The 27,560-nt window shown below is 47.0% G+C and overlaps 1 protein-coding gene across 3 annotated transcripts in view; it reads left to right on the forward strand.

Annotated features, from left to right (window-relative positions):
* LOC134980552 (RAC-alpha serine/threonine-protein kinase) overlaps positions 1 to 27,560 on the forward strand; it is a 203,352-nt gene that overhangs the window by 75,148 nt on the left and 100,644 nt on the right. For 2 of the 3 annotated variants that reach the window (XM_063947414.1, XM_063947415.1), the window contains exon 3: positions 22,862 to 22,990. The exons of the other annotated variant lie outside the window; for it this stretch is intronic. In XM_063947414.1, the coding sequence (XP_063803484.1) occupies positions 22,862 to 22,990 (129 nt within the window). The remainder of the gene's footprint in view (positions 1 to 22,861; positions 22,991 to 27,560) is intronic. 3 annotated transcript variants of the gene reach the window in all.

Consider the following 27,560-nt stretch of genomic DNA (forward strand, 5'->3'; position numbering starts at 1 on the left):
ACCGGATCAATACCCGTTTCACACCAAGGCAAGGACGCGTGAAGTGGGTTGATCCGGATTATGTGACCCTGGACATGACCAGGTTTTTCCTGGGTGCATGGCTCAGTGTGAAAGGGGTATTAAGAGGAGCTCACTGAGTAACAAGGGAACACCCTTTCAGACTGCAGCATATCTGGCTCAGGCCTGCAAAAAGCTTGGTCAAGACAAGGATTGTAGAGCCCGGCACAGAACCCAAGCAGACCCATTCACACCGACACACAACCTGGGTTTTGTTTTTCCTGGGTCCATGCACTGTGAGAAAGAGTTATAACAGTACAATGTTTTCATGGTATAGTCAAGGATATATATATATATATATATATATATATATATATATATATATATATATATATATATATATATACCCATACAATAGACGTGGCACTCCTGGAGTCTTGTACAATGAAACTCATAAGCAGGCAGTTTAGTAGGACAACAACGTTTCAATGCCGAATTTATTTGGGCATTTTCCTCAGGTTACAAACATACACAAAACAACATCTTACCTATAAAGACGACTAATCACCCAGGTGCTCGTGCCGCGTGTAGCGTGTGGGGCGGCGTCCGCTCCATGATTTCTAAACCCATCTCATGGGGGATCACCGTATATAAATTTTGAACATCAATACTACATAATAATATATTGTCATCAAATGTAGGTAAATGGTGTAACTTCTGCAATAATGTAGTGGTGTCTAACAAAAAACGTGGATGCATTTGTATACAGGGTTGAAGCAGAGAATCTAAGTATAGTGCAGTGGGTTGAAATAGGGATGATCGGGCAGAGATAATGGGACGTCCTGGTGGATTATTCAATGACTTGTGGATTTTCGGTGTAGTGTACAACAGGGGCATGACGGGGTGTGCTGGAATAAGTGCATTGCGTATAACTTTAGATAATGTACCCTCCTGTACTGCACTATCCAATAGTAAAGTGAGTTGGCTCTTAAATTCGGTAGTAGGATCTTTAGACAACAAACAATAAGTCTCTTGATCTTGTAATTGGCGTGTAATTTCCTCTTTATAGTCCTTTTTATTCTGAATAACTAAAGCCCCGCCCTTATCTGCGGGGCGAAAAATAAGTTCATCCTGCGCTGCCAGATGATGTAAGGCTTCGTTCTCGGCTTTGGATAAGTTATAGCGTATCTGAGGCATCTCAGTTACATACGCGTTGGTTTGATCATCCAACAATCTGCCGAATGTTTTAATTGAAGCGTTCTGGGATTGAGGTTCAAATTTGGATTTAGGCCGGATCTGTTGGAGTTTAGGAGGAATTTCTGATTCTATTAATGAAGGTGTCTGTTTATGAAAATGTTCTTTCAGTTTCAATTGCCGTTGCAACCGGTATTTTTCTATTTGCCAACTGAATGGATCACGTTTAGCAGTCGGGATGAATGATAACCCTCTTGACAATACACTTAGTTCAGTTCTGGATAGATCGTAATCTGACAGATTAACCACTAGCGTTTCGGATTTTTCGGTGGTCTCCCTACCCTGTTTCTGCCTCTGCCACTGGCGGCCTCTTCTGGTGTAGGGCCGCTGGCTGCGTTTTTGTCTGGGGGCTGGGTTCGTGGAGTACTGCCTAAAGGGCGCTGGCCCTGATGGTGATGGCTGGCGGAGTCAGATTCACTTGTAGATGGAGTATGTTCATGAGATGACTCGAAATCTCTCTGCCGGTATGGTCTCCGTCGAAAAAATGGTTTTCTTTGGTCCCGATTGCTGGAGGAATCCGTCCATCTGTATACGTTATGGTTTTCATAGTCACCATCAACTTTGGCACGTTTTTGTGTTTTGAACTTAATAAGATCACGTTTGTGGATCTGGAGCTGGCCATTGAGTTTTTCATACCAGTTGGTACTTGTATCTGCCTGTAAAATGGGTTTGTGGACGGTCTCGAATTCTGCTATTTTTGCTTTTATAGCATTCATCTCTTTGGTGGATTGCTCTATTATCAGAAGCACATTTGTTAAGGATACCCACCCACTTCTTGCAAAAGGCCAGATCGTTACGGCCTATAGTGGGTGAGTTCCTGACTCGTAAACCACGGGGGATCTTTTTTGCTCTGTAATAATCTGAGAGCGAAATTTCCTATACCTACTTTGTAACATGGATTACATTAATGCCCCTTTTTGATGGTACACATCATGGCCACAGGCTTTATTCCTATGCTTCTCATAATATCAGAGTAGACTGATTTATGCACATGGCACGATTGCCTACATTTTATATTATATGTTAGGCTATTATTCTTTGTATGTGTATTTCAGCTGGTAATTAGTTTACATCTTGTTATTAGGTTGCTACAGATACATTTTGAGGACGACAGTATCATAACAGTTGTATCATATGGCACACGCGATTAGCGCGACTTGTTGTATCTAGGTAACCAGCCTGTGTTGTGTAGGTATCCATGGTGACGGGATGCACATAGGGGAAGTGACGTATCATGACGTCATTGTAGCTGCGCCGGATGGAGCGGACGCCGCCCCACACGCTACACGCGGCACGAGCACCTGGGTGATTAGTCGTCTTTATAGGTAAGATGTTGTTTTGTGTATGTTTGTAACCTGAGGAAAATGCCCAAATAAATTCGGCATTGAAACGTTGTTGTCCTACTAAACTGCCTGCTTATGAGTTTCATTGTACAAGACTCCAGGAGTGCCACGTCTATTGTATGGGTATGTAATTGTGCTACAGAGGCACCCGGAGCAGTTGTTTATATTCAATGGAGAGCCGGAATACATGGACTATATATATATATATATATATATATATATATATATATATATATATATATACACACACACTGCTCAAAAAAATAAAGGGAACACTTAAACAACACAATGTAACTCCAAGTCAGTCATACTTCTGTGAATTCAAACTGTCCACTTAGGAAGCAACACTGATTGACAATCAATTTCACATGCTGTTGTGCAAATGGAATAGACAACAGGTGGAAATTATAGGCAATTAGCAAGACACCCCCAATAAAGGAGTTGTTCTGCAGGTGGTGACCACAGACCACTTCTCAGCTCCTATGCTTTCTGGCTGATGTTTTGGTCACTTTTGAAAGCTGGTGGTGCTTTCACTCTAGTGGTAGCATGAGACGGAGTCTACAACCCACACAAGTGGCTCAGGTAGTGCAGCTCATCCAGGATGGCACATCAGTGCGAGCTGTGGCAAGAAGGTTTGCTGTGTCTGTCAGAGTAGTGTCCAGAGCATGGAGGCGCTACCAGGAGACAGGCCAGTACATCAGGCGATGTGGAGGAGGCCGTAGGAGGGCAACAACCCAGCAGCAGGACCGCTACCTCCGCCTTTGTGCAAGGAGGAACAGGAGGAGCACTGCCAGAGCCCTGCAAAATGACCTCCAGCAAGCCACAAATGTGCATGTGTCTACTCAAACGATCAGAAACAGACTCCATGAGGGTGGTATGAGGGCCCAACATCCACAGGTGGGGGTTGTGCATACAGCCCAACACCGTGCAGGACGTTTGGCATTTGCCAGAGAACACCATGATTGGGAAATTCGCCACTGGTGCCCTGTGCTCTTCACAGATGAAAGCAGGTTCTCACTGAGCACATGTGACAGACGTGACAGAGTCTGGAGATGCCAAGGAGAACGTTCTGCTCCCTGCAACATCCTCCAGCATGACCGGTTTGGCAGTGGTTCAGTAATGGTGGGGGGGTGGCATTTCTTTGGGGGGCCGCACAGCCCTCCATGTGCTCGCCAGAGGTAGCCTGACTGCCATTAGGTACTGAGATGAGATCCTCAGACCCCTTGTGAGACCATATGCTGGTGCGGTTGGCCCTGGGTTCCTCCTAATGCAATACAGTGCTAGACCTCATGTGGCTGGAGTGTGTCAGCAGTTCCTGCAAGACGAAGGCATTGATGCTATGGACTGGCCCGCCTGTTCCCCAGACCTGAATCCAACTGAGCACATCTGGGACATCATGTCTCGCTCCATCCACCAACACCACGTTGCACCACAGACTGTCCAGGAGTTGGCAGATGCTTTAGTCCAGGTCTGGGAGGAGATCCCTCAGGAGACCATCCGCCACCTCATCAGGAGCATGCCCAGGCGTTGTAGGGAGGTCATACAGGCACGTAGAGGGCACACACACTACTGAGCCTCATTTTGACTTGTTTTAAGGACATTACATTAAAGTTGGATCAGCCTGTAGTGTGTTTTTCCACTTTAATTTTGAGTGTTACTCCAAATCCAGACCTCCATGGGTTAATAAATTTGATTTCCATTGATAATTTTTGTGTGATTTTGTTGTTAGCGCATTCAACTATGTAAAGAACAAAGTATTTCATAAGAATATTTCATTCATTCAGATCTAGGATGTGTTATTTTAGTGTTCCCTTTATTTTTTTTGTCCAGTGTGAATGAATGAATGTATGTGTGTGTGTATGTATGTATGTATGTATGTATGTATATATATATATATATATATATATATATATATATATATATATATATATATATATATAGATTTCCAGAAAGAAACAGCGGCACTGTTTCTTTCTGGAAATCTGCATCTTCACCACAGAAGGCACCGGGGTCCCCGACGCCTGATAGGAGAGTGCCAGTCCCATTTGGGATATCTATATATATATATATATATATATATATATATATATATATATATATATATATATATATATATATATATATATATATATATAAAATTAAATATAGGTAATCATCATACTTTGTCCATTATCTATGTGGAGAGCTGGATGTACATTTAGTACTGCATTAACTACAGGGTAAAACATGCAACCTGTACCTTTTTTTTACACACAGGTGGCATTGTCTTCATTCTGGGTTTTCGTCTTCATTCTAGGTTGTATGACAACATTTTTCTTGGACTTGTTGTGCCACGTTATGCATTTTGCGGGTGACACAAAGGGTTTCTACACATGGGCAGATCCAGTATTGTGGCTGAGCACTGAAACACTGTATTTCTGTCTAATCTTGTGATATACTTGGGTACGGTATGTAGTTATGTGACCGGCGGTCACAATACCTCCCCCTACATCTCGCCCCTTCTTAATGATGACAGTCGGCATGCCGACTAGCAGGGACTATTCCCACTCCTGGGTGCCCACGACACTCATAGAGTGGAGATAGAACCTGTGGCGAGTGGAGCGAGCCCACAAGGAGCTTGTTGCGCTCGCCCCCCCCCAGGCACACCCCACCACAAGCCATCCTGATGCCGGGATCCCAGCGCCGGTATGCTGACCGGCGGTCTCTTGAACGACGGTCACTCATACCTAAACCCCTGGGTGGGTACATATCGGGAGACTTATTTGTTAGCATTGGTGTTCAACCAAAGTGTGCTCCGCAATGAGAGCACACAGTCCACTGGCTGATTTTCCAGTATCATCTTTGTTTCCTTTCTCTGCTACCCTAATGATGGCACACAAGTGGATAGTGCTTACATCATGCGTACCTGTAGACTGGCAGACTATCTTGTCTGACATATACTGCCAATAGGCAGATCAAGATCTCTATTTAATTTTTCGGAACGCTGAGAAGCTGCGGAAAGCTGTATTCTGTACGGTAGTCGTGACCAGATATGATGCAGAAATCCCAGGAGACGTAGTCATGTTGTCTATCTCAATGTTGACAGTTGGAAAGTCGACACAATGTCAATAGTCAAAATGTTGACAGATTATATGTCAATGCAGTCAAAATGTCGACAATAGAAAGTTTAGTGTTGGGCTTAAAATTGGGCATCTACATTTTGAACATGTCGCCGTTTTGTCTGTCGACATAGTGTACATGTCAACATTGCGGTGTATTTATAATGACTGTTGACATGTGATTGCCAACAAAACATGCCTAACCCCACTGTGCATTCAGCCATTCATGATCCTGCAACCTGTCCATTCGGCAGGAAACAACAACGTGGCTGAGACATGAGGCATTTTGTGCCTCCTGACTCATGAATGTAGCTACTGTGCTGGTCGCCTGAATTCATCCTACAAAAACGTCTGCCTCTGGTGTTTTTAGGACTCCGTTCCAGCTTTCTCCATTCATGCCTATTTTAATGCTGAAACTTTTGTGTTCCTTGTGAGTTTGCGCCACAGTTTACACACCCGCACCCTAAACATCAGTAAACACGTATACAACTGCAGTGTATGGATAACCGAGAGCTAGAACAGTTCCTCTTTATGTGGAAGGAGTGCTGATTTCGGTCTGCCACAGCTGCATTACACAGCAGCCATCCCTTAGCAGCCTCACTGTGTGCTGACTTATTTTATTATTGTACTTATTGTTAGGTCTTTAAATCTGATGTAAATTCAGTAACTCATATAAACCACTGTTTGGCTCCTGCAGAATAAATTCTCACACAAGATTATATTTTTTTTTTATTCCCTCTGATTTGACTGGGGCTGCATTCCCCCCAAACGTAACCGCTGGTGCAGAGCTAGACTGCAGACAGTGAACAAAGAACCTGGAAAGAGTCAAGAAAGGTCTGAATCTGCTTAACCTAATGAAGGGGGAACCATGAAAAATGAACGATTCAGGGGCAACCCTTTTGTCATAGTGATCTTCTGATTTGTGTTTCTCATGCCGTCTGCATTTCATTAAGACGGATCTAGTTCCCTGTCACTGCTGGTGGAAGATGCCGCAGTTAGACGCTGCATTGCCTACAGTAAAATGCATTATTGTTTTAAGATTATAGACCCCAGTGGAGACATGATTCATTTATTGTACTAAATCCCAATCCATTTGCCTAAAAAGCAATCCTTTTTATCTCTTACTTGATACTTTTATTCAATTCAGCATTTTTCTAGATCTAAATTATTTATTTTCTTTGCAAAATATGCTTTATCCATTGGAGTTATTTCGGTGTAGAATATTCGCACAAAAGACGTCCCAGATGTTGGTAGATTATAGAGTCTATATAAAGCAGGATATGGGAGCCGCAGCTGTCCTGTGGGGCAGGTAAGTTCCCAAAATGACCATATTGGAACATGGGTTAATTAGTAATAATAAAAAATATATATATATCCTAACAAATACAGCACGGTATAACGTTCTAGATGCATATTGTGGTCCGTTGCATTAGAGAATAATGGGGCAGATGTATTAAGCCTGGAGACGGCATAAGAAAGTGATATGTGCAAGGTGATAAATGCACCAGCCAATCAGGTCCTAACTGTTAATTTACATATTGGAGCTGATTGGCTGGTGTGTTTATCACCTTGCATTTATCACTGGTTTATCACTTCCTTATGCCTTCTCCAGGTTAATACATCTGCCCCAATGTTGGTTTACGTGCACACTAGTGATGTAGATGAGAGATGATTCCTCAGCACAGTAAGAAGTTGAAGCATGGGTAAAATCAATCCATACATTGTAATGGGTGTAGAGAAATGTTACTGTCTCTGGTGGAGTGGGTAGCGTTAGCCGATGCGCCGCTTCAAATGCTCCTTCAAAGAGAAGACCAGGTGGTTGGGATATGATGTTCTGCACACGCATAACTTGTTCCCGACCCATTGAAGACATCTGTAGGCAGCACGCGCTGAGACATTATTTGCTTAGTGTGTACGGATGCACATCGATCCGATAATCACACTTACCTGTCGGATCTGTAGAATATACCTGCAGGTGTTTATCCAGCATTAAGCATGATTTCAGTGGGCTTCCATACTGACAGCCAGGCGATCTAGTGGAGATCAGCAGTATGCGCCACTGAAGATGATAATTGAACTCCCAATATGCCGTGAATTTCCATTACATTATAGGCATTGAGTTTGCCTGTGTTTCTCTTCTTCTGAGTCTTTTACCTCTCTTCTACATAGTGGTGGGCCCGGGTGCAAAAGTATAATTTGGGCCCCCTCCTCCACCCCAACCTAAGTTCACAATATCATGCCACATGGCAGTGGGTGACAACGTATGGCAGGGGGAGGCAGAGGTTGACAGAGAAAGTATGTGGCTATGATCGTCAACGCTGATAGGTGGGAGGACTCCTCTATCAGTTTGGCACATACAAGGTTAGCCCCCCATAGGTAAGGGTCAGGTTCCTCAGGCAGTGGGGCCCACCCTGCTCTCTGCACTGGGCCATTCATCCGACATTGCTCAAAATGGTCTGCAGGGGATAACTCAATGCTGGTCTGGGCAGCAGTGGGCCCCTTAGTCCCCAGGGGCCCCGGTACAATGCACTTGCCGCACCAGTGGTAGTTCCGCTTCTGCGTTGTCTGAACACCAATTTAACTTTATGTAATATAGGATTGCCGTATACACAGGAACTCTGATGTCAGCTCATCGCAAAATACCTCTATAATAACCCTTTCATACCGACGTTCAATTCAAGTTATTACCAGGTTAACCTGGGTTGCGGCTCGGTTTGAAAGGGTCCCCGAAATATAACCCAGATTCAGTGACCCAGCCTGGGTAGAAGCAGGAAAGGCCTCTGGTTACGGGGCAGTGTCATCTGGGCCGGGCCCTGTTAACACTGTATGCATACCCTCCAACATGACCCATCTCATTAGGTACAAAATGCTCTGTTCCTGGACTTCCTTTCCAGTGGCAGTTGCAGAGGTGGGGCTGCAGCACAGTCCATAATTCAGCTAGGGGAGCCACACCAACTGCCACCCCAAACTGCCAAACATTGCCTGCCGGGACTAAATGGCAGTTGTGTGGCTTCCCTATTTGAATTTTGGTCTGTGCTGTAGCCCCACCTCTGTAACTGCCACTAAAAAGGAAATCCAGTAACAGAGCATTTTGTACCTAATGGAATGGGTCATGTTGGAGGGTATGGTGTATGGAGAGCCAGCTCTCTGGTGCTTGGAGATGATGTCATCTCCAAGCGTTGGCAGAGGAGTAGTCCTGGCAGCCTCTGGTTTGAATGGGTTTCAAACTGCTGTGACACGGCTTGAAACCTGTGTTCAGTGACCCGGTCTGGACCCGGGAATTTTGTTTGAAAGGGGTATAATGTTTTCTGATTCTCATTCAGAACTAGGTGCTTCAGATAGAATATATTATATTATTATTGCTTTAATATTGTTAGTTTTTTTTATTTATTTGTAAATTATCTTTATTGGTATTTGCAGATACAATCTGGGTGACATACAGTACAAATGCTTCTTTAAACACATCAGCTAACTACAACTAATCGTTGCTTTTTAATGTATATTGCAATTTCTTTCGGCTGGGAACTACAGTAGTCCTTGTTCTGTGTTGCACGTTTATATGTAAGGTCGGTGTGTATTACAATGTGCAGAAATATGCCATATTCAAGTTAGTATCCTATAGAGGTGAACGTCTTTTCACTTAGGGAAGATGCAGTATGACCAGTGAAAGTGACCAAATGAGATCTGGTCTGGACTCCGGCAGTCAGAATACCGATGGCTGAATTTCTGACACTATTAGGAATGCCGACACAGGTATTCCAAATAGGGTCACCATCGTGGCACCGGGATCCCGAGCCACCATCCACTGGGACACAGGACATGTAAGCCGGGGTGTGTGTGTGTGTGTGTGTGTGTGTGTGTGTGTGTGCGTGCGTGTGTAGATTTAGGACTATGGGGTTAGGCTGTGGGAAGGGGGGGGGGGGGGGGAGAGAGAGTTAGGTTCAGGTTGTGGGGAGGGGTAGGTAGGTTTAGGCACCCCTCCTTCCCAGGGAGGGTTAGGATTAGGCTACGGGGATGAGGGAGGCTAGGTTAGACTGCGGGGAGGGCAGTATACTTACCTTCCCTGTCGGGATTCAGATCATCGGGATGCCACAGTCTCTATTCTGACCGCCGGCATCCAAACCGCCGATAAATCAATCCCAACCTGACTAAACTACTACATACAGTGGTGTGTTTAACAATGTAGCTGGATGGACACAGTGGCATGTTTCTGTCTGTCATACATACATACATTTTAATGCCGTTTGTTGTGGCACAGACTGGTGTAATCATGTGGTAGTGTTTTTGTGCGTTGGTGAAATACCGCCGGCTGGACTTGGTGAAATACCGCCGGCTGTACTTGGGTGGTGGTTCACGCCACCACACGAGGGGAAATATAACCCTGTGGTGACCAGAGGTCAATACCGGGCCCGAAGTGTGACTAGCGCAGTGAGCCCACGAGGGGACACGCTGTGCTCGCTGACGGTATTCCGGTGCCCGCCTCCTGACGGCCGGGATCCCGACAGCCGGGATATCATACTGATCCCGTTTATGACCCATGATTTGCTTCGCCCAAAGACCTAAATGTGAATATGAAAATGTGTAGTTTATTTGTTGTAGGTTACCTGTATAATAGTGGGAGGTTGGGCACAATTAATTATAATGCCTACATTTCAAGGGAGGTTGTTATTTATTAACTGGTACTTAAATAGCGCTAGCATATTCCTTTAAGCTTTAAAATTGGGAACAAAACAGTAATAAAATAATACTGGGTAATAACAGAAGAGGGAATTCAATTGAATAGCGCCAGTAATCCGTGCTTGGAGCTTTTGGATAAGCTGTAAACTCCCGACTAGAGGATTTCTGATTGCACCCTCCAGAAGTCCGAGCAGAAATCCGACAAAACTAGTGCCGCGATGTGAGCGTGAGATTACCATTCACACTCACAGAATCGCACCCGGCACCTAAATTGAAGACTAAACTGCATTCTTTAGGTGTAGCAACCTGCGCCTCCCGATTTAAGTGCAGGGCGCGATGCGGCTAATTGAATAGCGCCAGAGACTCAATCCGGGATCAGTATGTGATACCGCCGGACGGAATCCCGGCGGTCGGAATACCGACACCGGGATCCCGACGGTACAATCCCGACAGGGGGACGAGCGCAACGCAGCCCCTTGCGGGCTCGCTGCACTCGCCATGCTGCGGGTACGGTGCCTCGCTACGCTTAGCACACTCATTTATTCTCCCTCTATGGGTGTCGTGGACACCCACATAGGGAGAATATGTCGGGATTGTGCCGGTCGGGATCCCGGTGTCGGTATTCTGACCGCAGCGGAATATTGACCGCATCCCCTCAATCCTGGTGCTTTTCAATATTACGTTTAATTGAATTCAATGGGGGGGCATTGAGGTTAAAGAGCTTCTAGCAAGATTACAATATATAGGTTATCAAAGTATATAGATATAAATACATATTTATATTGCATATTTCAAAACTCTCACATAAAACCAATGCACGTGTTTTTGCCTATTGGAAATAATTTTTTGTGTTTTTATTGTAACAGTCATTTAGTATTTTCTAATTTGTGTAGTGTTGCCAAAATATTTGTGTTTATTTAAATAAATAAATTAAATAAATAAAATAGCGCAGTTTTGAATATGCCTATTTTATTAAAATTATTATTTTTTTGCATTAAAAAAATCAAATTATTTGAAATTTTATAAACATTGTGCCCATATTGTTTACTACTTTTTATTGTGTATAATATTTAATACTTTTTTTTATTTTTGTATGCAGTCCACCCCCCTCCCCCCCTTTACCCCTCGTCTGTTCCCTTGACAAATTGGACTGTGCACGTTTAACATCAGCCTCATTAAGAAATGGGGAGCAGAGGGGACCTGCTCAGAGTATATGATAATGAAGCAGGTGCCGGATATCGTAGCTTTGTCTGAGCGTGAGAAACGGTGCGGCCGCAGAATGGCCGGGGCTGTACTTCAGGCAGAAGCATTTCTTCTTAACCTGTTGCCAGCAGTGTCAGTCATTGTCATGCATGCTGCTGCTGCTGCAGGGGCCCGGCCTGTAATGTATTACTATCCAGCTGCATGGAAAATGAGTAAGAATAAAGCGGAGAACGGATTTGCCTGTCCCTGAATTAGCTTGTTGTGACAGCGGACTGCCTTATATGGGCCGTGAAAGGCAGAGAGCCGGGATAAGCTGTGGAGCGCCAGTCTGGTGCAGACAGTCTGCTGACTCAGGCTTGACCTCCCCATTGGGAAGCACCCTTGACTGCAGTCTAAGCCGTCTCATTGAGATTCAGGGCACAGCCAGAGCGTCCGCAGCTGTATGCTGGAGGCAAAGGCTGAGAACACATCCAGAGAGTGTCCAGAAGAAAAAAAAAACCCAAATAACAAAGAACTGGCCCCCTTCTGCACGACTGTGAATAGACAGACAAGCAGAGGTCCTTGTCTCTCGGTGTGCATATTGGGAATTGCATTTACATAATTTCTGTTTCCCAAGCTGTCTAAATCCCATAATGCAATTGGATTTTCATTTTTTTTCCCAGCCTTGAGAAAGTGGGCAAACTTATTTAGTGATATAAGAGATACTGGTATCCCTAAGTGACTCTGCATATTCATCTCTAATAGATTGCTACTTTCGCTCCTAAGTGCTAATTACAAACTAGTTTCTCCCAAATACTTTTGGCCAAATTTATGCAATTGCACAAAAATGTTTTTTGGTTTTTTTTTTTTTTGTATAATTGGGAGCCCTACAGTATATGAGCAATTCCTGGAAACTTTGCAAATTGCTGCAATTTTTTTTTTTTTTAATAATAATCTGAGGAAATAAGCCCTATATAAGTTTAATATGGCCCAGGAGTTTCAGTTTAAAGTTACTCGTATAGGTCCTAATGCAGGATTGAACGCAAACCATTCCTATATGTTTGCGTTGCATTCACCAAAATCAGTTCATGTATTTCCCTGTGTGACTCTTGCTACGTACATGTTCCCTTTCTGTATTCTTGGTTTGATAGTAGTGCATATCCGTGCGCAGTGGCGTAAGTTCGTCCTAGACGCCCGGAGGCAATATAAATACAGGTGCCCCCCTATATAGAGGCAAAAAATTTTTTTTATATATATATATATATATATATATATATATATATATATATATATATACATACACACCACACCAATATTGATCCTGCAGGCTATATATATATTTATATATATATATATCCTGCCATTCTTTGCAAGCATAATGGCGTATGCATGAAGAAATTTCCAAAGGACAGCTCTTGCGGTGAGAGCTATTCTTTGCCATGATACAGTAGAACTTCCCGGTGTATGATCCGGAGTCCTATCTGTGCATGCGTGGGCTGATGCGCCCCACTAGGGGGTGCTGGGAGGGGTCCAATGGGTAATGTGATAGAAGCCCATCTAAAGATGGTGTTGCCCACCGCATCCAAGCCCTGGGGTCTAGGCTTGGTGGATAAGTAGTAAGCCGCCAAACCTCTGAAAACTGCATTTTTGGAGGTTTGGCTGCATTTTTAACCTTGTGCCAATGATACATCCCTGCAGACCAGTGCCAGTTTGGGGTCCACATGGGCCTGGAGCTGAAAGTGAGTCTATTATGTGACCGATACTGCGGGAGGGGAGGCAATCATTTTGCTGGCTGTCGGGATTCCTAGCGGTCAGGATACCGACACCAGAATACCGTCTCACAGGTCTTATTCCCATTCGTGGGTGTCCACAACACCAATAGAGTGGGATGGGAACCACCGAGACCACTGCGTTGCGAGCGCAACAAGCAAGGGCCTTCATTGCGCACGCCCCCTGCCAGAATTCTGACGGACGGGATGCTGCTGTCAGGATGCTGACAGACGGCATCCCGTCTGTCGGTAAAACATATGTATTCCCTGCGGGAGGACAATTAATTATGGGAGGAAGATGGGGAGGGATGGTCGCGGGCGGGCAGAAGGACTTGGCAAATGGGGGGGGGGGGGGGGGCGATGGAGTAACAGAGGTCTGGAGGACGGGATGAGGCAGAATGGGGGTCATTGTATATATGACAAAAATGCAGATTCATTAAACGGGCATTGAAACGTTGCACTACTTCAATTGGTGTCAGTGTGCAAATCATTGGAGTGCCGCACCACCTCTATTTTGCTAAACTACTTTGCTGTGAGGGCACCCAATGTATTAGTCTATTATGTGGCTGTGCCAGACCCCTACCTCAATCTATATATACAAACATACATACAGTATACTGGCAGTGCACTTATGCAGGGAGAAAGGGAGCATAGATGGATACCTTGTGTAGTGAAAGAAGGCTCTTCTCTCCTCCCCAATTACCAGAGGCAGAGCGCAATAAGAAGTGTAATCCAAGGCAAGCGTGGTACCAGCTCTTAAACACGGCCTCGCACGTGTGTCCATCCATCCCGTCCCCCCCTTCCCCACAGCAGCGGGGCAACGGTAGCAGCAGCTCCTCTCCTACCTCCCACAGCAGGCGCGCACCAGCGTACTCTCCTGGGGTTTGCGCTGTAGTGGCGGCTTACAGGAATGAGTCAGTTCAGTGACGTAACTAGAAATTTTTCTCCCCCAAGCCAAAAAATTATTCGCCCCCCCCCCCTCCATAATTGGCAGTATAGAGTGTGTGGCGTGACATTGCAGGAAAAGACTGCGTTATACCCCAGTTTTCCAACCTGCACGCCCAGACGGGAAAGAAAAATAATCCTGATTCATGCCCCTTACATTATTTGTAATTTTTCCTCCTTATAGTAATGCCCAGTATACATTATGCCACATACTGCAGTGGCCCTTAGACATTATGCCACACACAATAATGCACATGACACAATATGAACACACCATAATGCCCCCGACACATTATGCCACACACCGTAATGCCCCCGACACATTATGACAGGAATCGTAATGCCCGTTATACATTATGCTACACACTGCAATGCCCCTGATACATTATACCACACACCGTAATGCCTGTGACACATTATGACAGGAATCACAATGCCCGTTATACATTATGCTACACACTGCAATGCCCTTGATACATTATAGCACATACAATGTCTTTGACACAGTATAACACACACCACAATGAGCCTGAGACATTATACCACATATCACAATGCCCGCGATATAGTATACCATACACCGTAATGCCCGACACATTATGACACACACCGCAATGTCCGTGATACATTATGCCACACACCGTAATGCCCATTATACATTAAGTTCTACAGTAAGGCTTCTAATTACTTTTAAATTACCTGCTCGTTGCCAGGGGTTTCATGCTCTTGGTTCCATGCACGGTGCCAGGGGTTTTCATGCTCAGGTTGTCATGCTCGTTGCCAGGGGTTTCATGCACTGGGTGTCATGTTCGTTGCCAGCGGTTTCATGCTCTTGGTTCCATGCACGGTGCCAGGGGTTTTCATGCTCAGGGTGTCATGCTCGTTGCCAGGGGTTTCATGCACTGGGTGTCATGCTCGTTGCCAGCGGTTCCATGCACGGTGCCAGGGGTTTCATGCTCAGGGTGTCATGCTCGTTGCCAGGGGGTTCATGCACTGGGTGTCATGCTCATTGCTAGGGGGTAGTGCGTGTTGCTAGGGCCGTGCTCCCAGTGCCACATATGCCCTCAGTGCCAGATATTCCCCCACAGTGCCAGGTATATGCACCCAGTGCCAGATATTCCCCCACAGTGTCAGGTATATGCCTCCAGTGCCAGGTACATGCCCCCAGTGCCAAATATACCCCCCCAGTGCCACATATGCCCCCTCAGTGCCTGCTCCCCCACAGTGCCAAATATTCCACCACAGTGCCACCTATGCCCCCTCAGTGCCAGCTATATGCCCCCAGTGCCAGATATTTCTCCACAGTGCCAGGCATATGCCCCCAATGCCAGATATTCCCCCACAGGGCCAGGTATATGCCCCCAGTGCCAGATATTCCCCCACAGTGCCAGGTGTATGCCCCCAGTGCCAGATATTCCCCCCACAGTGCCGGGTATATGCCCCCAGTGCCAGATATTCCCCCACAGGGCCAGGTATATGCGCCCAGTGCCAGGTATATGCCCCCAGTGCCAGATATTCCCCCACAGGGCCAGGTATATGCCCCCAGTGCCAGATATTCCCCCACAGGGCCAGGTATATGCGCCCAGTGCCAGGTATATGCCCCCAGTGCCAGATCTTCCCCCATATGCCCCCAGTGCCAGATCTTCCCCCACTGTGCCAGGTATATGCCCCCAGTGCCAAATATACCCCCCTCCCCAGTGCCACATATGCCCCCCGCCCCAGTGCCAGGTCTCCCCCCCCAGTGCCAGGTATATGCCCCCCAGTGCCAGGTCTTCCCCCACAGTGCCAGGTATATGCCCCCAGTGCCAAATATACCCCCCTCCCCAGTGCCACATATGCCCCCCGTCCCAGTGCCAGGTCTTCCCCCCCCAGTGCCAGGTATATGCCCCCCAGTGCCAGGTATATGCCCCACAGTGCCAGGTCTTCCCCCCCAGTGCCAGGTATATGCCCCCCAGTGCCAGGTCTTCCCCCACAGTGCCATGTATATGCCCCCCAGTGCCAGGTCTCCCCCCCCCAGTGCCAGGTATATGCCCCCCAGTGCCAGGTATATGCCCCCCAATGCCAGGTATATGCCCCCCAGTGCCAGGTCTTCCCCCCCCAGTGCCAGGTATATGCCCCACAGTGCCAGGTATATGCCCCACAGTGCCAGGTATATACCCCACAGTGCCAGGTATATGCCCCCCAGTGCCAGGTATATGCCCCCCAGTGCCAGGTCTTCCCCCCCAGTGCCAGGTATATGCCCCCCAGTGCCATGTATATGCCCCCCAGTGCCAGGTCTCCTCCCCCCCCAGTGCCAGGTATATGCCCCCCAGTACCAGGTATATGCCCCCAGTGCCTGCTCCCCCCTTGTGTTGGAGGGACATGGAGCGCATCGCGCGTCTCCTGTGTCCCTCCCTGGCTCTCTCCCCCGGCCGGTCTAATACAGGAAGTGCCGGTTCGTGAGCCAATCAGAGCTCACGAATGGCACTTCCTTAGACCGGCCGGGAGAGAGCCAGGGAGGGACACAGGAGACGCGCGATGCGCTCCATGTCCCTCCAACACAGCAGGGAGGGAGACATCAGATTGACATGCGGGCGCTCGTCCGCATGTCAATCTGTGTAATGTCAGAGGCGCCACTGCGAGGCGCCCTCTGCGGGTCAGGAGCCCGGCGGCAGCCGACTCCGCTGCCTCCCGGACTTCCGCCCCTGTCCGTGCGATAGGCTTTGCTTGGTGCAAATGTTACACCTGGAAACAGTATTTAGTCTTTTATCACACTCTGCATAATGTCTGCCCCTTAAGGGCCGTATTCACGGGCTGATTTGGGGAGAGATGTGTGCTGAGCGTGCGGGGGGAGACGGGGAGGCGCTCATTTCACCCAGCGGGTGAAATGAGCGACCTGCTAGATTGAGCCTGCATGCAGGCCAATCAACCGCCAGTGATAGCGATGCATGGGGCTGCACATTGCTATCGCTGTGGGGGTACACATGGAGAGATCATGCTTAAAATCTAGATTTTAAGCAGCGATCGCTTAGTGAGTAACCCCCTTTATATTCCTTTTCCACTGCCATGATATTAGGGAGGCAATCCTGATACCACCAGTCAGGATCCCGTGGTCACAGCGGCGACGCTGGAATCCCGACAGATGGTGAAATTCCGCGCACGGAATACCGGCGACAGAGGCTATTATCCCTCTGTGGGTGTCCATGAGGCTTTCTAGCGCTCGCCCCGCTGTTGGCATACTGGTGGACGGGATCCCGTTGTCGGGATCATTACAGCCGGGATCCCGTCCTTCGGTAATCAGTACGTATTCCCGATATTATAGGTTATTGAATGATGGGGTCTACTCGGGTTGCTGGTCAGTGGAAAAAGGTCCCCAAAAAATGACCCGGGAAGCCGACCTGGGTAGCTACCAGGGTTTGATCCGGGAAGGCCCTGGGTAATAGCGCACTGTAAACGGATGCTTGGAGATTGTCATTTCCAAGCGCCGGCAAAACAGAGAGGCTGCACAGTGTAAATGGGGCCGATTGGGAATAACCTGGGTTGGCGTGGCAGTGGGAGCAGTGTCTGACCTGCTTAGAACCGTGTTCCAAATCCCGGGTCAGATCCATGGATTTGGGGGCAAAGGGGCGTTACATTATTGGCATTAACTCCAGTATTGCAGTTGATAAAAGTTTTGTTTAAGCATAATGAATAATAATTGTGTAAACACACTTTTTCTTCTTTTTTCCAGTCATTGATTTTTTTTTTATTTTTTTTTTAAGAACCGTTCCACTTTTAAGGGTGTGGTGACTATGTTAAATGGTTTGGTGCAGCAACAAGCAAGTAGCAGTTGGTAAATAAAGATGGATATTCTTTTGTTTGGCGGGTGCTCGTTATACTCCACTTACCCAGCGAGCTTCCCAGGGAGTGGCAGCTGTTTCTTATGTTAGGCACTCTATCAGAGCCAGACAGCTTCAATTCAGCAAAGCATTGTTGTGGGGGGTTGGGGGGCTGATGCATTCTTGTTAAATTCTCAGTAGGATTAACTTTTCGTATGCCACAAGGGCAGCAGTCTCTCAAGACTCACACCATGTATGAAACAAAGATACATTCGCTCAGCCCATACACGTGACATCCAGTCGTAAAGGGTGTGTTTTGTATACAGCAAATATTCCTTCACACGTTGTCCAGAACTGCATTTGTGGTGTTTAATGGGAACAAATCTAAACCCTAGATTGCTGATATAATTCCTGTTTCGTGTAAATGGCCAGTCCGATAACTGGATAATATATCATTACACTAAAAGACCAGTTTGTGATATAATCTCCCAGCAGATTAGTTGTGAAACCAGTAAAGGAATGTAAACGCATTTGACTATAAATAGATTATTCTGAGAATAAACCATCTATCCGCAAATTTTGTTTGCTCTTATGGCAAATGTCATCAATAAACCCACAAAGCTTCAGGTTTCTTATGAATGAATGAACGAACGAACGAACGAACGAACGAACGTTAACTGCATGTACTTAATCTGGCATATGTTTAATCTAACATTTTTAATTTTTTCTACTAGCTAGTGTCTAATCCATTTATGTCCATTTTTGTCCGGCAAAAAAAATGCGGTTTTGGTAGAGAAGGTAAAAGTATAAACTTGATACTCCTACAGGAAGGATACTTAAAGATAACTGAAGATAAAAAAGGATCAGCGGTAACAAAGACTGGATTGTTCCAGGACGTTCTCATCTCTGTAATCTGCGTTGTGTCTTTTGTGAAAGCCTTTCTAGCCTAAGCCTTTATCATTCTATAGTTTTTTTTTCTTTATGAATGGGACCCTCAAGACAGGCACAAGTGATGAAATGAAAAGCACCAAAGTGCCACCACGCGATCAATCAATTTACCTAATTTAATTTTCAATAACTTTTATTTAAATATGTTATGTTTTTCTGTTTGACTTGTTTGTCTTTTTTATTTTGCTTCTTTTTGATTGTCTGTTTTTATTTTTGTTTTTTTTATAGGATATAAACTTTTTCAGATAATGTCGACTGTGCTTTACTTGATATTTTTTAGTTCCAATTGACCCAACCCTGTTTAATTTAAAATTAAGTTTCCAGATGTTGGTATCCAAATCTTCATGAAATTGTTCCGCCTCTTGCGCACTTGGTTACGTTTTTTGTTTGATAAAGTAACTTGGAAACTGACGCGTTTAATGATTTTCATTTTTCTTCTCGTGAAAATATTCTGACTGAGAAACCTTGCTCGCTTATTAAATCTGTTCTACAGATTAGTAAATTGCTTATAGTTGTATAAAGTACTTGCATTGCAAAATGTAAATGTAGAAAAAGTTCTCCATATGTCACAGTGAAAAATGACAATGGCAAAAATAATACATTGGACATCTGCTGTGAATCGTACATTTGCTATGCGTTTAAGGATCAGATGTTGAAAAACATACACTGCATTATTTATCTCTGTATATGAAGGAGCCTTGTCTTCCTTCATTGTGCTTTCCCTCCTCTCATCTCTGTGTGCAGTAAATCACCAGCAGTGCAAACCCGCTTGACATGTACCATGTGAAGCTATACTTGGGATGGATACAGACCTAAAAATTTTTTTTTCCTGAAGGACCTCTAGTCCTAATGCATTTTGCTCATGTTAGTTTTAATAAAGCTTCAAGACTTTTGGATATTCAAGACAATGTTGTATGGGCCGCCCCCGTGAAAAGTCGTCCGAGCCTTGAGCACCAATAGACAATCTTATCCTAAATACTGGTGCAGTCAACAAGATGGCTGCTTGCGTGGTGTGCAGTTGACTGACACACTATGAGGTAGTAATAAAAATGGGCTAAATAGTGAATTCATTAAATTGCTACTTTGATTTTTAAGGTTATTTATTTTAATTTAAATGCAAGCTGTTATCAAGTGTGTTTTACAGCTGTTTAAGTGCAGATACCTGCAGCTAAACAGCTGCCTGTGGTGTATACCGCCTGTTCTGCTTTTCGCAAGGCGTCAGTGCTTATGGCAATCGTGATGAACTCATTGCTATGACGACCGCTTCTGTACTCTAAGCAGTTTTAGCGCAGAGAGGATTATAGACGCAATAAGATGTACTGTATTTGGATTTGCAAGTGCCATTATGGGGTTTAGTGGAAATAGTGTTGAGTATATCAACGTTTTCTCAAGCATTGAAGAAGTTGAAATGAACCACAGGTTGTTATACAACTCCCATAGTGCAATTCTTCTACAAGACGCAGGTAAATTGGATTGTGGTAAAACAGGACAGGCCTTCGCTACAAGAGCCGCAGCCTGCGTTTTCTTATGCTGTGCTACCTTTGTGGCGTTATGCTCCTGATCTGCTGCTACTAATGCGGATTGTCAGTCTCCGTCATGTATTTGATTAAGAGGTCGGGAAAAAGGAGAGAACGGTCTCCTGTACCATTAAATTGTTCTTATTACAGTAGATAAGGACCACTAAATCTAAAGTGTAGACTCCTAGAATGCCCCCTTTTCTGCGCGCTACGCATAGTAGCTGTTTATTCATTTTTTTCTCTTGGGTGATATGGCTTTCCCCTATAATTTGACCACTTCCTCCCCCCCTTCCCAATGAGACAAATTCATTTGAGGTATCATCAGTCTGCAGTCCTTCTGCCTGTCTGTAATGAGGGCTTTCGTATGAATTCAGAATATAGTATCTCCTGGTTCCACGGCAATAGATAGCCAGCTGCCTGGTGTGTGCTACTTGCATAATGTACTATATCAGGGGTGGCCAACCAGTTAGAGGCAAAGAGCCAGAAAAGATCTGTAGTTAAGAACTAGTATAAGGCGCGCCCGCAAAAATGGGGGCGTGGCCTAGTTTTCACAAAGCCACACCCCATTTTGTGCGCACACCTTTCGTTATGACATTTGTAGGAGTATGACCTTGTGTCATAACTCCGTTTTTAGTCATGTTGTACAGTGCCAAATACATATAATGCCCCAGTACAGTGCCACATACATATAAAAGTGTCAAAAAATGGGTGCCTCCACACTGCCAGATACATATGTCCCCACAGTGCCACATACACATATGTCCCCACAGTGCCAGATACATATATGCCTCACAGTGCCAGATATACATGTCCCCCCAGTGCCAGATATGCCCCCAGTGCCAGATATACATGTCCCCAAAGTGCCAGCTCTGCCCCCAGTGCCAGATATACATGTCCCCACACAGTGCCAGCTCTGCCCCCAGTGCCAGATATACATGTCCCCACACAGTGCCAGCTCTGCCCCCAGTGCCAGATATACATGTCCCCACACAGTGCCAGCTCTGCCCCCAGTGCCAGATATACATGTCCCCACACAGTGCCAGCTCTGCCCCCTGTGCCAGATATACATGTCCCCACACAGTGCCAGCTCTGCCCCCAGTGCCAGATATACATTTCCCCCCAGTGCCAGCTATGCCCCCGTGCCAGATATGCCCCCAGTGCCAGATATATACGTCCCCACAGTGCCAGATATGCCCCCAATGCCAGTGACCCCACAGTGCCAGATATACATGTTTCCCTAGTGCCAGCTATGCCCCCAATGGCAGTGACCGCACAGTGCCAGATATACATGTCTCCCCAGTGCCAACTATGACCCCAGTGCCAGATATATATGTCCCCACACAGTGCCAGCTCTGCCCCCAGTGCCAGATATAGATGTCCCCACACAGTGCCAGCTCTGCCCCCAGTGCCAGATATACATTTGCCCCCAGTGCCAGCTATGCCCCCGTGCCAGATATGCCCCCAGTGCCAGATATATGTGCCCCCACAGTGCCAGCTATGCTCCTAGTGCCAGATATATGTGCCCCCACAGTGCCAGATATGCCCCCAGTGCCAGATATACATGTCCCCCAAGAGCCAGATATACATCTCTCCCCAGTGCCAACTATGACCCCAGTGCCAGGTATACATGTCCCCACAGTGCCAGCAATGCCCCCAGTGCCAGATATACATGACCGTCCGTCCCCCCCTTCCCCTGTGCTGCTCACCGCGCTGCTGCTGTCTGTGAGGGGAGGAGAGCGCAGCGTGCGCGTCTCCTGCCCCTCACTCTCTGGCAGCTGTTTCTCTTCAATTAGGCGCCGGTCCGTGAGCCAATCAAAGCTCACGGTCCGGCAGCCTTAGCTGCCGGTCCGCGAGCTCTGATTGGCTCACGGACCGCTGCCGGAGAGTGAGGGGCAGGAGAGGCGCACGCTGCGCTCTCCTCCCCTCACAGAGTGACAGCAGCAGCGCAGTGAGCACGGGGGATGGGGGGGCCAGGGCAGCGGTGGCCAGGACCCGGCTGAGCCGCATGCGGCGGATGACAGAGACGCGGGTTGGCCACCCCTGTACTATATAATATCTGCTGGTTCCACGGCAATAGATAGCCAGCTGCCTGGTGTGTGCTACTTGCATAATGTACTATATAGTATCTTCTGGTTCCACGGCAATAGATAGCCAGCTGCCTAGTGTTTGCTACTTGCATAATGTTCTATATAGTATCTTCTGGTTCCATGGCAATAGATAGCCAGCTGCCTGGTGTTTGCTACTTGCATAATATACTTTATGCTATATGATGTGAAGAATTTGAACATTTAACCTGTATAACTCTATTCTAAAAATGTTCTCTCACTTTTTCAGGTGAGTACATAAAGACTTGGCGACCCCGATACTTTCTCCTCAAGACTGACGGTACATTTATTGGTTACAAGGAACGTCCGCAAGATGTTGACCAGTTAGAAACCCCATTGAACAATTTCTCCGTAGCCAGTAAGTATCTCCAGCTGTCATTTACTTCCAGAAGACCGTTCTTTCTAAACCAATCCTGGACAACCTGTCTGGCTGTTGCGCATCTAAAGCCCCATGCCCCTTTTCCAGGTTCTCTAAATTCTTTCCTAAACCGGAACAATCCCTGCGGACCTGTGACTTTGCTCTTTGTGAACAATGCATTACTCAGTGAAGGTAAAACATGCATATAAGAATCACCTCCTATGTTAGGATTTGTGTATAATCGATCTATGTGCAGATTGTAGCCTCTGATCTAAAGCAGTTAATTTCAGACATCAACCAAAACTGACTGCAGATATTTTATTAATATCCCTACCTATCACCATTACATTTTTCTCTAACGTCCTAGTGGATGCTGGGGACTCCGTAAGGACCATGGGGAATAGACGGGCTCCGCAGGAGACAGGGCACTTTAAGAAAGAGAATTTGGATACTGGTGTGCTCTGGCTCCTCCCTCTATGTCCCTCCTCCAGACCTCAGTTTGAATCTGTGCCCGGACGAGCTGGGTGCTACTTAGTGAGCTCTCCTGAGCTTGCTATAAGAAAGTATTTTGTTAGGTTTTTTTATTTTCAGAGAGATCTGCTGGCAACAGACTCTCTGCAGCGTGGGACTGAGGGGAGAAAAGCAGCCCTACTCACTGAAGATAGGTCCTGCTTCTTAGGCTACTGGACACCATTAGCTCCAGAGGGATCGTACACAGGATCTCACCCTTTGTCGTCCGATCCCGGAGCCGCGCCGCCGTCCCCCTCGCAGAGCCGGAAGACAGAAGCCGGTGACAGAAGCAAGAAGACTTCAAAAGCGGCGGCAGAAGACTCCAGTCTTCAAACTGAGGTAACGCACAGCACTGCAGCTGTGCGCCATTGCTCCCACATTAAACCCACACACTCCGGTCACTGTAGGGTGCAGGGCGCAGGGGGGGGCGCCCTGGGCAGCAATTAGGAACCTCTTGGCAAAAAGTAGCATATATACAGTTGGGCACTGTATATATGCATGAGCCCCCGCCATTATTTTACACACAAACGCGGGACAGAAGCCCGCCGCTGAGGGGGCGGGGCTTCTTCCTCAGCACTCACCAGCGCCATTTTCTCTCCACAGCTCCGCTGAGAGGAACCTCCCCAGGCTCTCCCCTGCAGAAACACGGTAGAAAAGGGTAAAGAGAGAGGGGGGGCACATAAATTAGGCGCAAAAAGCTTTATATACAGCAGCTACTGGGTTACTGTGTGTTTCCTGGGACATATAGCGCTGGGGTGTGTGCTGGCATACTCTCTCTCTGTCTCTCCAAAGGGCCTTGTGGGGGAACTGTCTTCAAAAAGAGCATCCCCTGTATGTGTGTGGTGTGTCGGTACGCTTGTGTCGACATGTTTGACGAGGAAGGCTATGTGTAAGCAGAGCGGGAGCAAATGAATGTGGGGTCGCCGCCGACGGCGCCGACACCTGATTGGATGGATATGTGGAAGGTTTTAAATGATAATGTTAATTCCTTGAATAAAAGGTTGGATAAAGTTGAAACCTTAGGACAGTCAGGGTCTGAGCCCATGCCTGATCCTATGTCGCAGAGGCCGTCAGGGTCTCAGAAGCGCCCACTAATCCAAATTGTTGACACAGACACCGACACGGAGTCTGACTCCAGTGTCGGCTATGATGATGCAAAGTTACAGCCTAAATTGGCTAAAGCTATACGTTATATGATTACAGCAATGAAGGAGGTGTTGCACATCACAGAGGAAACCCCAGTCCCTGACAAGAGGGTTCATATGTATGGGGGAAAAAGGCAGGAGGTGACCTTTCCCCTTTCACATGAGCTAAATGAGTTGTGTGAAAAGGCTTGGGAATCTCCAGATAAAAAACTGCAGATTTCCAAACGGATGCTTATGGCGTATCCTTTCCCGCTAACGGACAGGTTACGCTGGGAATCCTCCCCTAGGGTGGACAAAGCTCTCACACGCTTATCCAAAAGGGTAGCCCTGCCGTCACAGGATACGGCCACCCTAAAAGATGCTGCGGATAGAAAGCAAGAGGGTACCCTGAAGTCCATTTATATACATTCAGGTACCTTACTAAGGCCGGCAATTGCGTCGGCATGGGTGTGTAGTGCTGTAGCAGCATGGACGGATACCTTGTCTGAGGAACTTGATACCTTGGACAAGGATACTATATTAATGACCCTGGGGCATATAAAAGACGCTGTCCTATATATGAGAGATGCTCAAAGAGACATTAGCCTTCTGGGCTCTAGAATAAATGCAATATCGATTTCTGCCAGAAGGGTCCTGTGGACTCGGCAATGGACAGGCGATGCCGACTCAAAAAGGCACATGGAGGTTTTACCTTACAATAGTGAGGAGTTGTTTGGGGAAGGTCTCTCGGACCTGGTCTCCACAGCTACCGCTGGAAAGTCAAATTTTTTGCCATATGTTCCCTCACAACCTAAGAAAGCATCGTATTACCAAATGCAGTCCTTTCGATCACAAAAAGGAAAGAAAGTCCGAGGTGCGTCCTTTCTTGCCAGAGGCAGGGGCAGAGGAAAGAATCTGCACAACACAGCTAGTTCCCAGGAACAGAAGTCCTCCCCGGCTTCCACTAAATCCACCGCATGAACTGGGGCCCCACAGGCGGAGCTAGGCCCAGTGGGGGCGCGTCTCCGAAATTTCAGCCACAAGTGGGTTCACGCCCAGGTGGATCCCTGGGCGATAGAGATTGTGTCTCAGGGATGCAAGCTGGAATTCGAAGAGATGCCCCCTCACCGATACCTCAAATCGGCCCTACCAGCTTCCCCCTTAGAGAGGGAAATAGTGTTAGCTGCAATTCACAAATTGTATCTTCAGCAGGTGGTGGTCAAGGTTCCCCTCCTTCGACAAGGAAAGGGTTATTATTCGACCATGTTTGTGGAACCGAAACCGGACGGTTCGGTCATACCCGTATTAAATTTAAAATCCCTGAACATATACTTGAAAAGGTTCAAGTTCAAGATGGAATCGCTCAGAGCGGTCATCGCAAGCCTGGAAGGGGGGGATTTTATGGTGTCTCTGGACATAAAGGATGCATACCTTCATGTCCCCATTTATCCACCTCATCAGGCGTACCTCAGATTTGTGGTACAGGATTGTCATTACGTTTGGTCTCTCCACGGCACCGAGAATATTTACCAAGGTAATGGCGGAAATGATGGTGCTCCTGCGAAAGCAAGGGGTCACAATTATCCCATACTTGGACGATCTCCTCATTAAGGCGAGGTCCAGAGAGCAGTTGCTGATCAGCGTAGCACGCTCTCGGGAAGTGTTACAACAGCACGGCTGGATTCTAAATATTCCAAAGTCGCAGTTGATTCCTACGACTCGTCTGCCCTTCCTGGGCATGATTCTGCACACAGACCAGAAGAGGGTCTATCTCCCGATGGAGAAGGCTCAGGAGCTCATGACACTGGTCAGAGACCTATTAAAACCAAAACAGGTGTTGGTGCATCACTGCACGCGAGTCCTGGGAAAGATGGTGGCATCATACGAGGCCATTCCCTTCGGCAGGTTCCATGCGAGGACCTTTCAATGGGATCTGTTGGACAAGTGGTCCGGATCACATCTACAGATGCATCGGCTGATCACCCTATCCCCCAGGGCCAGGGTGTGTCTCCTGTGGTGGCTGCAGAGTGCTCACCTTCTAGAGGGCCGCAGATTCGGCATTCAGGACTGGGTCCTGGTGACCACGGATGCAAGCCTCCGAGGGTGGGGGGCAGTCACACAGGGAAGAAATTTCCAAGGTCTGTGGTCAAGTCAGGAGACTTGCCTTCACATCAATATCCTGGAACTAAGGGCCATATACAATGCCCTAAGTCAAGCGGAGACCCTGCTTCGCGACCAATCGGTGCTGATTCAGTCAGACAACATCACCGCAGTGGCTCATGTAAACCGCCAAGGCGGCACAAGGAGCAGGGTGGCAATGGCGGAAGCCACCAGAATTCTTCGCTGGGCGGAGAATCACGTAAGAGCACTGTCGGCAGTGTTCATTCCGGGAGTGGACAACTGGGAAGCAGACTTCCTCAGCAGGCACGACCTCCACCCGGGAGAGTGGGGACTTCATCAAGAAGTCTTCATGCAGATTGCAAGGCGGTGGGAACTGCCACAGGTGGACATGATGGCATCCCGCCTCAACAAAAAACTACAGAGATATTGCGCCAGGTCACGAGACCCTCAGGCGATAGCTGTAGACGCACTAGTGACACCGTGGGTGTTCCAGTCGGTTTATGTATTTCTCTATCGTCCTAGTGGATGCTGGGGTTCCTGAAAGGACCATGGGGGAATAGCGGCTCCGCAGGAGACAGGGCACAAAAAGTAAAGCTTTAGGATCAGGTGGTGTGCACTGGCTCCTCCCCCTATGACCCTCCTCCAAGCCTCAGTTAGATTTTTGTGCCCGGCCGAGAAGGGTGCAATCTAGGTGGCTCTCCTAAAGAGCTGCTTAGAAAAGTTTAGCTTAGGTTTTTTATTTTACAGTGAGTCCTGCTGGCAACAGGATCACTGCAACGAGGGACTTAGGGGAGAAGAAGTGAACTCACCTGCGT

Source organism: Pseudophryne corroboree, chromosome 12 (genome assembly GCF_028390025.1).
Source record: "Pseudophryne corroboree isolate aPseCor3 chromosome 12, aPseCor3.hap2, whole genome shotgun sequence".
In the NCBI taxonomy this organism is placed as follows: Eukaryota; Metazoa; Chordata; class Amphibia; order Anura; family Myobatrachidae; genus Pseudophryne; species Pseudophryne corroboree.